Here is a 10,573-nt window from a genome sequence, read left to right on the forward strand (position 1 = left end):
TCTCTAAAGTTTCAGCACCGGATGCATACATCTACACATTGGCTATTAATTGGACAATTATTTGCTCGAATTCAAGTAATGATAACATAAAAAAAAATACAGTCGATACAACTCAATTGTTCAATTGCATTATATAATATATTCGATGTTATAATTTATATAATTGTATATCGATCTAAATATTTTTAAAATATTATAACAAATTCATTCCGTGCATCGCACAAGTGAAAATACTAGTACACAATTTAAAAAAAAGGTAATTTTCCTAACATAAAAATAAAAATATAGTACTCCGTATTGTATAACAAAAATATTATATAAATATAAAAATTTGGTATATGTTCCTGAAACGTGGGAAATCGAGAAGAGAGAGAAAGCGAGAAGGGGTCTCCTTCCTCTCACACGTCAGTGTGGTCAGAGGCGAAACCGTACTTTTACCGCCTCTCTCTCATTCCCCGCGGAAACACATCGGAAACTCAGAAAAGCTACAATCTTCAAAAATCCCAACCCGAATCTGCAATTCCCCTTCTTCTATCCGGTATTCATCTTCTTCCTTCATATTATGTACGCATCCTTCTTAATACAGTAATATATATGTTCTTGAAAACTCCCACTGGCGGGAAAAACTCTCCTTTTACTGTAATAAATTGTCGAATTCTCGGATTTAGTTTCGATTCATAATTCTATGCATTTATCGTGTTGTTTAAGAGAGCTCGGATTCATGTATGGACATGTACATGCATGAATTGGCACTCGAATTTTGCTTGTTTGGTTGTGTGCTAGTTTTTAGCAGTACTAGATTTTCTAGGGTTTCTGTGATTTAATCTTGATTTTTTTTGGGATTCTGTAGGCACAGGAATTGAAATATAAGGAATGCCATTGTATAAAAGAAAGCCATTTCCTTTGGCGGAAAAGCCCACTGATTTAAAGCCGAATGAGCTGGTCTTCCGAGTTAGATTCACCAATGAGATCTTTAGGGATTATGGGTAAACCATGAACATTCGTAACTTATTAAGAACTAATACTGGAATTTTTTCTATGAGTTTGATGTTGAAAACTTAATAGTTTTTAGCTAATATTAAACAATAAATAAAATGCAGTGATTATGTAAAGCAGATAAATGTTTATCGACAAAGGATCTGGATGTGCAAATTGACTGGGAAAAGCAACCTGACATATGAGGAGGCATTGGTTTCGGAGAAGGCTGCTGGCATAGAGGCCCAACGGTTCCCAAAAGAACTGATGGCTCCCGTTCTTCGTGATGTTCAATTTAGTAATTTTCTGAACTACATAGACTTCAATTGATTTTGCTTCGTTTTCTTGATTATGCTCCATGAAGGAGCCATATTACTAATCTTGTTATTCAATGCCTGTTACTTATTAGAATGTGAAATGATTTTGGCTAGAAAGTGCAGAAACCAAACCTAGGTTAATAGGGTTGTGTATCTGTGTTATCTGTGTGCTGCAATGATAAAACTGTTGTTCTATACTTCTTATGTGTTTACACGCATCTGTAAATTTGTTAATCAAGGCACAAGATATCTGGGAGCTTCTTTTCTTCTTATTATAACAGTGGCTCAACTATTAGGTAAATTGAATGATATGTGCTAATGGATCCTCAATGGGGTTTATTTTACCTCAGAAATTAGAACAAGGTGAAGAGTTCTTTTACCTTTCTTCTTCAACTTGTTACACTGTTTTCATTAACAAGATATTGTGAGCATGCACATTTGTCGTATGGCACTGTCACTCCTGTATTTCACGTACCATTCCCTGAGAAATAAAGATGGCATGGAGTTTGGTGCTCTTTATTATTGGCTGAGTTTGTAATATTTTTTTTTGTTTTTTTATTTTTTATTTTTTTAAATATATATATGTGAAAGATTTGAGGTGAAACATTCCAGCTAATGGGGGGCCTGCATGCATATTGTAGGTTTTCTCCTATTACTTCAACATCAACTCTTCTAATGATTTTGCAATCCGTTCTATTCTTCAGGCATGCTTAGTTTAAAAGATCTTGCCAATACAATTGCTATAAAGCTCCAAGGTTGCTTGTCAGAGGGTAGTGAACTGTATGGGAGGATGAACAGTTGCGTTTATCCTTGCAAGATTGTAAGAGTTGTAGAGAATGAGAAACCTCTATATGAGGTTGCATGGCAGGACAAATATGACAAAGTACGTGAAAATACACTATTAAAGGAAGAAGATCTAATAGTGAAGAAGCTGCCTTGTAGTAAAGGTGCTCTGAAGCTTTTCATCAGGGAGTCTACATATCATAGCATTCCCTGGGTTTTACATGACAAGTTGGCAAAGGACCATGGTATTCCTACTCATCCTCCTGAAGAGCTAAAAGGAAGATTCTCTCTGCAGGATGGACTGGTTGTCACAAATAGGAAGCGAAAGAAAAGTGGAGATAGAAAAAATGATGCAGTAACTAACTATATGTATCTTTTCAACTCTTTGTTTATGTTTCTTCTGCTGTTGCTGTAGCCAGCTTGATGTCATCTTGTTTCAGGAAGTAGATAAGGATGAGTTCTTAGACCCCAAACGGAAGAACACAGGGAGAGAACAACCCAAGGGCTTCACAAATGAAGAGATTTTTGGTAATTGCAACATCTAAGCTGCTGTTTTGCATGGAGTTTGGAAGATTATCTTTATCAATTTTTAATGCTTTATAGTTTATAGTTTATTTTTGCATTTTCTGAACTGATTTCTACTTGTTAGGTGTATATTATCTATAGTTTTATATGTATCATAGCCATTATCTGATTTTATGTTCCTACCAAAATGCTGCTTGCAGAAAATGGCACATCAGAGACACTGACCATTAAGTATCCCATTGATGATCTACTGGTGCAACCTTCAGACAGTGATATACAATTGACTGAACGACCTCCTCTGCGTCAGGATTTCAATGTCCCAATGCATTGTGTGGGGGATCTTTTGATGGTCTGGGACTTTTGTATTTCATTTGGCAGGCTATTACAGTTGTCACCATTTTCACTTGAAGGTTTTGAAAATGCTGTCTGTCACAAGGAAAGCAATGTTGTTCTCATTGTGGAATCTCATGCAGCTCTTCTGCGCTTGCTAATTAAAGACAATGGGGAGTATTTCACTGCTATACAAAAGAAAAAACGGAAGTCAAAGGTTAAGTGTTGGCTGTTATTAAGCTCTGTTCTGAACTGAAATTCTTTGCTTTTACAGTGGTTATGTAGTGTGGAATAGAAGGCCATTAGTGATTCAATTTACTGCTCTCATATCTGATTAGTGAGCTTGATCCAAGCTTGGGTCTCACAATCTAGCTTGAGTATGAGTTCAGCTCAAGATCCATTTCCTGTGCTAGATAGAGCATACTTGTGTGAAAAGTGATTACTTCGTTGCTTAAGTGATGGAGTGAGCACAAGCGACCCCTGGTTGCCTCGCTTCAGTGAAGCAATGTAGAAAACAGAAGCGAGGAAAAGCCATTGCTTTTCTCGTTTTCTGTGAAAGTGACTAAAGCACAAGTGCGATGTAAGTGCGCCTCTGTCCAAAAGTGCAGTCAACGCAGTCAATAGTGGTAAAGTTAGGGTTTAGATAGAAAATACCTTGTCCAAACGCAGACCCATAGCTGGCTGACTCCAATGTGATTTCTGTGAGAGTATTTCCGACTCTAAATTCCAGTTTGTTTTCCGCCACTGGGTTTACATGTTTGTGTATATATGTTGGAGATGAAGGATCAGACTCCATCTCATATTCTTTCTTAGAGATTGAGTGAGTGATTCACTGTGAAACTGTGTTTTTTGTGTCCCTGGGAAGATGCATTTGGGCAGTGGGTTCTGGGCAGGGCACTGCTTAGTGCTGTTTTGGTTTTTGTTTATAGTTTGTTTTTTTTTTTTTAATTTTTAAACTTAAAATTAGGATTAAATTTGTATTATAAATTAGGCAATAAATTTGATACGTATTCATTTATATTAATATATTATTTAGATAATTTACTTTTAAGTAATGCATACATTGCATAATTTATTAAGTAATACATTGCACTTTTGGTTCATCAATTGTTGGCCATTATGCAATTCAGTCCCTCATTTTCAATTTCAATCAATTTGATCCCTCAATTGTGTATTGTGTTGTAAATCTAGCTCATCGAGTTGTATATAGTCAATTGAGTTAATACCCGATTTGGTCCCTCGACTATTAGGATTTCACCACTTTGGTCCTGGACATCTAAACTTTATCAGCTTTCATTTAAAAAGTTGATGAATTAGATTGATTATATTTACAATTTGAGAGACTAGATTTACAGCACAATAAACAATTGAGGAACCACATTTACTGAGATTGAAAATGAATGGCTAACTTGCATAATGGCAAACAATTAAGGGATCAAAAATACAATTTACCTTAGTGTTAACTAGTATTGATGTTTTTTGACCATTTGACTGGATAGATGTGTTGTTTTTATTATAATTTTAGCTAAACTAAACTAATTTTGCTTAAATTTGCATGCAAAGCATTTACATATCATTTTAAAACATTAAATTTGATGTTTGCCACTTCATGTCACTTTATGAACAAAAGCGACACTTCACTTTGCGCTTTAAATCAAGGTAGCACTTCATCACTCTGCTGCGCCTTTCGCTTTAAAAAAACTTTGAGATAGAGATCAAAAGTGGCACCAATAGCATAAACCAATCCAAGTCTTCACTGCTCATCTTGGGTTGGCTTCTTTTTTTTTTTTTTTTTTTTTGGGTTGGCTTGATATCACCCTTATCATGGTTTGACATTGTATTTGACTTTCTCTTTCTTCCTTTTTCTTCCTGTAACTTGAAAATGAAGATGGTTGTATGCTTTTCTTTTGTTCAACTCATGTAACGAGGATGTGTTTTACCTGACTTTCCAGATTACGTTAATCACATGGACTGAGTATTTATGTGATTTCTTGGAAATGACGGGCATTGCTGAGTTGTCTGCACATATCTCTACAATTAAACGTGGTCATTATGGCCTTCTAGATGTTCATGTTAAATTAGCCATCCTGCGGGAACTAGTTGCTCAAGCTCTTGAGTCAGATCTTTTCAAGGAAAAGTTGGATGTGGATATTGAAAAGAGGCAGGCACTGACAGCAGCAAGGAGGGATGAAGCTCTGGAAGAAGGCAGAAAGAGGAGAGAAGAAAAGGAACGTTTAAAGATTCAGTCTACTGGAAAAGACGCAATGAACGGGCATGGCAACTCAGTAGATCCTTTGAATGTTAAAAAGAATGGAGATGCTCCAAACAAAGGGTCGGATGACAGGTTTTACATTCATTATTCACAATTATTAAATTGTTCTCCAATTGGTTGTAGTATGATATTGGTCCCCTTGCTTTTATTTTAATTTTTTCTTATCTCTCTCCCTCTAGTGAAAGTGAGCTAGAAGATGTCACTTTTAAGAATTCTAAGAAGCAAAGGATAAATGAGAAAGATGCTGCTGAATGCATGGACGATTCACCAAAGAAGGCTGCTAACAAGGATGAAATGGAGGAATCACCAGAGAAGGGCAAGGACCAGCAGAGGGCAGCTCATAAAATGCGGAAGAATGAAATAAAGGAAACAATTGAAAATAGGAGCAAGGAACAAAGGGTGAGCTCTCTGTGACTCAATCTCCTACATGTGCACACATATACATGCAAAACTCCTGCATATATAAATTCTTTATATGCAGATATTGCTGTAACTTTGAGATCATTAATTTGTCATTTTGACATGAAATGGTATCATGTCTAAACTTGGTACTTGTGATCCATTTTCCAATTCAGAAAGAATATCTTGATCGTGAAATAGAGAAGACAATTATACGCACCAATCCATTGGGGAAAGACAGAGACTATAATACATATTGGTTTTTCAGACGTGATGCAAGAATATTTGTTGAGACTTCTGACTCCATGCGGTGGGGCTATTATTATTCCAAAGATGAGGTATAGATGTTGTTGCATGCTCTGTTTTTTAGGAATAAGAGTTAAATAGGCTATCGAACTGCACACAATAATGCAATTAGTGCACTGAACCGAAAAAAAAACTGCAATTGAATCCCTAAACTAACCCATTTCAAGCAATTCGTCCAATTTGCAGGGTTTTCCAGTTTCTAACAGGTCACCTAAATTTAAAATATTATTAAAAAATAAATTTTAAAGAATTATTTAAAAAAAAAAAAGACGTCTCCGGCCGGAGATGAAGAAGGTTCTTCGTCTACGGCATGAAGGTCCCTTCGTCTAATCGTCTCCATGGCCAGAGACGAAGAAACTTTCTTCATCTCCAGTGGAGACGCATTTTTTTTTAAAAAAAATAAAAATTTAATAATTATTTTTTAATAATATTTTAAATTTGGGTGACCTGTTAGAAACTGGAAAAACCTGCAAATTGGATGAATTGCTTGAAATGGGTTAGTTTAGGGATTCAATTGTAGGTTTTTTTTTTTAGGTTTAGTGGCCTAATTGCATTATCGTGTGCAGTTGAATGGCCTATTTGACCCTTACTCTCTGTTTTTTGTTTTCTATATGTTTTTCCTAATCCTCAAAGCTTCTCTCTGGTAACAGCTCGATGCTCTGCTGGGCTCACTTAATGTGAAGGGTGTTAGGGAGAGAGCTCTTAAGAAGCAATTGGAAACTTTTCATGGAAAAATTAGGTAATTATATCTAATTGTGACATGTAAGCCTCTTCATTTGCTTTGCTACACTGCAAAAATTTGTGAAGAAATTGATATATCCTCATTGTCTTGGCTTTTCCGGAAGTTCTTTTGTGGAGTCTGTTATTCTCTTTGTTTAGCTCTGGTTTCTTTTTAATCCTATAATTATGCTCATAATTCTAAAGATCAATTAATAATTGGTTGATCGGATGTTTGCAGCTTGGAAATTCAAAAGAGATCAAAGGAGGCCGCTCTGCGAGTTGCAATGGAAGAAGCTGTTCTCCGGAGGTCTACTCGTGTGCGTGCCCCACCAAGAGACAATCCTGCTCTTGCTTTCTTAAAGTACATAAACAAGTGGAAAGAAGAATGAAGATGACCAACTCTCTTTACTTCACAAAGGCCTTAAGTCTGCATTTGATGATACATCTGAAACTAACCTCACATTGAATTGGAAGCAGATAATTTCTGCCACATTAATTTAAAACTGACCATTCTTTCTTTCATGGTAGAAGCTCTTCCTCATTTTGCTTTTTTGACCTTTTCCAACTGTGGTCATGATAGGAATGAAGTTTTACTCCTTTCAATCCTATGACCACGGCCTTTGTGTAACAGGAACAACACAATTTTGTACAGTAGATGATGCTTATTGGCTAGTTATTTTGTTTTATTCTTCTTGGCTGTAGAACCAATTTCTTTTTTCATTTCCCTATGTGCCTGTTTGACGCAAGTTGATAAAAGGCAAAAAGATATCACTTTAAACTATAGCTTGGGCTTGGGACGTATTTGGCAACCTGAACTCAAGCTAAAGCATTGGAGATGGTAATGAGGTGGGATAAACTGCAATAAAAGTCAATCTTGATTAAAGTGCTAAAGGGCAACAAAGGTTGGCTGTAGTGGGACTATGCGGTTTTATTTATAAAGTGAGAATTTTATCAAGTTTGATAGCAAAATTTTTTATCATTTACCATAGGTTGCTTTTGTGTTAGGATAAAGGTTTTTGAAGAGTCCAGTTGCTTTTGTGTTAGGATAGAGGTTTTAGAGTGGAGTTTGCGAGTGATTCATTGATAGCTATTTAAAAGGTGTTAGGATAGAGGTTTTAGAGTGGAGTTTGCGAGTGATTCATTGATAGCTATTTAAAAGGTCAAGTTAGGCGGAAATACCAGGGACTCTCATTTGTTAGAGGCTATAAGAGCTCTTATATGTTGAGATTGGGGTTGTATGTCAGATTGGGGCTCTGCCAAATAAGCTATAAGCAGACTAAAATAAGAGCTTATTTTGAAACGCTACTTAAGGTAGCGTTTCAAAATAAGCTCCTAGCTTCTTAATTTTTTTTTCATCTTTATCCTTATTTGATCCTTAAGGTAATTGAGGTCTTGATACCAAAGTGTTCCCTACACTTCCCTCAAATGAACGATCCTAGAATGACGCACGAAATCTTATGATAAGAGATGTCCTTAGACTCTAATCGTTTTCTTTTGCCCTTCTTGGGCTGAAAGGATGTCTCTTTCATTCTTCACGGGTTCGAGGATCTTTAGTAAGGTAAACCAAAAGGGCTAAGGACTGTAATGGGTTTGTATCATAGGTTTAGACATTCTTGCCATTTACAAAAAGATCTTCTAGGAGTCCTTTGAATACTCGAATGATAACCATGATTGTAAGAAACTCGGTCCATCCTTAGTGCTTGACTTGAGGCCTTTGTAAGTCCATAGCACAAGTTCCCAACTCGACTTCTTGGTTTGCATGATCCTTTTTGTCAACTACTCCCAGTTGGTTGAATCGTAGGGCCCAAATGTAGCTTCATAACTAACGCAATCGATAGTATCTTTCGAAAACGAGACGTGGGCCTAATTTGTTTAGCACCTTGAGACAATCCATGGTTCTTTACTCCAAGGATTCACACAGGTCCTTACTACTTGTCCAATAGGTCGGGTCTCGTTTATAGTTAACAATCTTGAAATCTTCATAAGGTAGTTGATTATAGTCCAACTTTGTCTTTTCCTTGTCTTGGTTAACGACAAGCCCTTTTTGGTCTTTCTTGAAGTTCGGCTTGTCGTCCGATCCCGTTGAATCCTTTAGTGGTCAACGCGCTCAGTGACGCCTTTCTCTTTCTTGGGATGCATTTGGTTGACTGCTCTTACCGTCGTATGATGTGGGCGACCTTGTGCGTCGTAGGCAATTCTTACGGTGCCTTAAACCATCAAGGCCTTCGTACCAAAGGCAAGATCTTTACCGCAGCGAAGCTTAGTGCACGACGCTTTCCACGCATCCGTCCCCTCTGTCTAACTTGCCGATCCTAACACCAAACCAATAAGCATTGACTTCTCATGCCATCAGACGAAGCAAAGGGTTTACACCACTCGTAGGGTTTTAACAAGGGTCCAAAAGAGGGGGTATAAAGTTAGAGCAATGTCAATGATTACAAGCTCATAACAATTTAAGGTTTCCAAGGATTAAGTATATCAAAGGGTAAGTAAAGGCACAACGGGTGTCCATTGCTTTCAAGAATAATCAAGGGTTCGGAGTAGGAGTTTCAACAAATAGGAATATCAAGAGGCTGAGGTTCAAAGGCGAATGATACTTTAAACTGAGGCAAAAGGCTCATGAGACATTGCAATATGCTCACCTTGCACTAAAGATTAACCAACGGCGTCGTTCATCCGTTACTTCACTTCTTTGCTTTAATTGGCGTCCTAGTTCTCTTTCCTTTTTGTCGTAGCTGTAACCTTAACGTATCAAGATAAAGCATCTTACCCGGAGGTGCACGCCACTTGTCCGAACGGGGATTTGTAGTATCTGTCTCTAGGTCGCGAGTAGAGCAGTCTAACTTCTTCGAGTTGACCTCATGTCCAGATGCAGATACCACATCTTAGCCACTTTGCTTTAATAGACATTCAAGTCTCCTTTCTTAGTCACGGTTTTCGTCAAGTCTTCAGTGGTAACTAGAACGAGGCAACTTACCAGGTAGTGCGCACCACCCGGTTACGAAGGCAAACTTATCTACTTGCACTCTTACCTGGTGCCTTAACTGAAAGAACTAAAGCTAAACAAGGAACAAGTATAGGGAACATAACTGAAAGCGATAAACTCACAATCTCACCGCGCGTCCTAAGATTCTTAAGTCCTAAGTATTTAAACACCTAGAGTTCAAGTTTAACATCTAAAAGTCTTAGAGCGCTATCATATGCTCAACCTAGATTCTGAAAGTCCAACTCTTAACATTCTAATTATGTAAACACCCGAAATTCAAGCTTAACATCCTAAAGTCTTATCCTAAAGGCATTGTCCTAGGGTCGAACTTAGGCTCTGATACCAACTGTAACACCCCTAATTTTTAAAACATTTAAAGCCTATAAAATAAAGACAAATCTATCATTAATCATCCAAACAAAGCGGAACTAACAACATAAGTATCGGGGTGCTATGCCACATCTAGGTTTGAGAACCTAGATGCACAGGCTAGACTAACTGAACACGGCATAAACTATAATCAATATCCACAATACAATTCAAAGCTCACAGGCCATCTAACTAATTCTAAGCAAAATCCACGAGTTCATCTAACGCGCTCCGAAGCTACTGATATGTACTTGAAAAACATACGGTGTAACAACCGTCAGCGAATAATTCCGGTAAGCCACTCACACGCGTTAAGTACAATATAGGTAGATATAAGAAAATCATTTTGAAACCGGAATACATATATAACCTAAGCAACTCTAGCTTTAAACCAAGATCAAGACTCAAGACACAACAATAGACTTGACACTATAGAACAATCATAAAGACTAGCATGCATCCTAAGAACACAAGACAAGGCATAATAGACAAGTAAGCTCATAAATAACAAATAGAGGAAACATTGGGATTCAAAGACAATCAATTAGCAAGTAATCATCAAAGCACACAATCCATCTTCCAACCTTATAC

At 37.1% G+C, this 10,573-nt stretch overlaps 1 protein-coding gene across 2 annotated transcripts; it reads left to right on the forward strand.

Moving 5' to 3' along the window:
* The first annotated feature begins 359 nt into the window (after positions 1 to 359).
* Positions 360 to 7,345, forward strand: LOC109179121 (DDT domain-containing protein DDB_G0282237-like). Of its 2 annotated transcripts, XM_019328693.1 has the most exons (11): positions 360 to 538; positions 851 to 986; positions 1,101 to 1,273; positions 1,997 to 2,430; positions 2,516 to 2,603; positions 2,801 to 3,147; positions 4,883 to 5,274; positions 5,382 to 5,601; positions 5,778 to 5,939; positions 6,558 to 6,646; positions 6,866 to 7,345. In XM_019328693.1, exons 2-11 carry the CDS (start codon positions 874 to 876, stop codon positions 7,014 to 7,016), a joined length of 2,169 nt encoding a protein of 722 aa, XP_019184238.1. In that variant the 5' UTR covers positions 360 to 538; positions 851 to 873; the 3' UTR covers positions 7,017 to 7,345. The 2 variants fall into 2 exon arrangements, with proteins under 2 accessions (XP_019184238.1, XP_019184239.1); XM_019328694.1 differs by lacking the exon at positions 360 to 538 and having other exon boundaries at positions 880 to 986; positions 1,117 to 1,273.
* The last annotated feature ends 3,228 nt before the right edge of the window (positions 7,346 to 10,573 follow it).

This window comes from Ipomoea nil, unplaced genomic scaffold (genome assembly GCF_001879475.1).
Source record: "Ipomoea nil cultivar Tokyo-kokei standard unplaced genomic scaffold, Asagao_1.1 scaffold0876, whole genome shotgun sequence".
Taxonomy (NCBI): Eukaryota; Viridiplantae; Streptophyta; class Magnoliopsida; order Solanales; family Convolvulaceae; genus Ipomoea; species Ipomoea nil.

What these genes read in the sequence shown, in the direction of transcription:
- LOC109179121 (XM_019328693.1), top strand. Translation starts at nt 874, where the DNA reads ATGCCATTGTATAAAAGAAAGCCATTTCCTTTGGCGGAAAAGCCCACT. An exon ending in GAGATCTTTAGGGATTATGG is followed by an intron (nt 987 to 1,100) that starts GTAAACCATGAA and finishes AATAAAATGCAG; the next exon opens with TGATTATGTAAAGCAGATAA. An exon ending in GAGATAGAAAAAATGATGCA is followed by an intron (nt 2,431 to 2,515) that starts GTAACTAACTAT and finishes ATCTTGTTTCAG; the next exon opens with GAAGTAGATAAGGATGAGTT.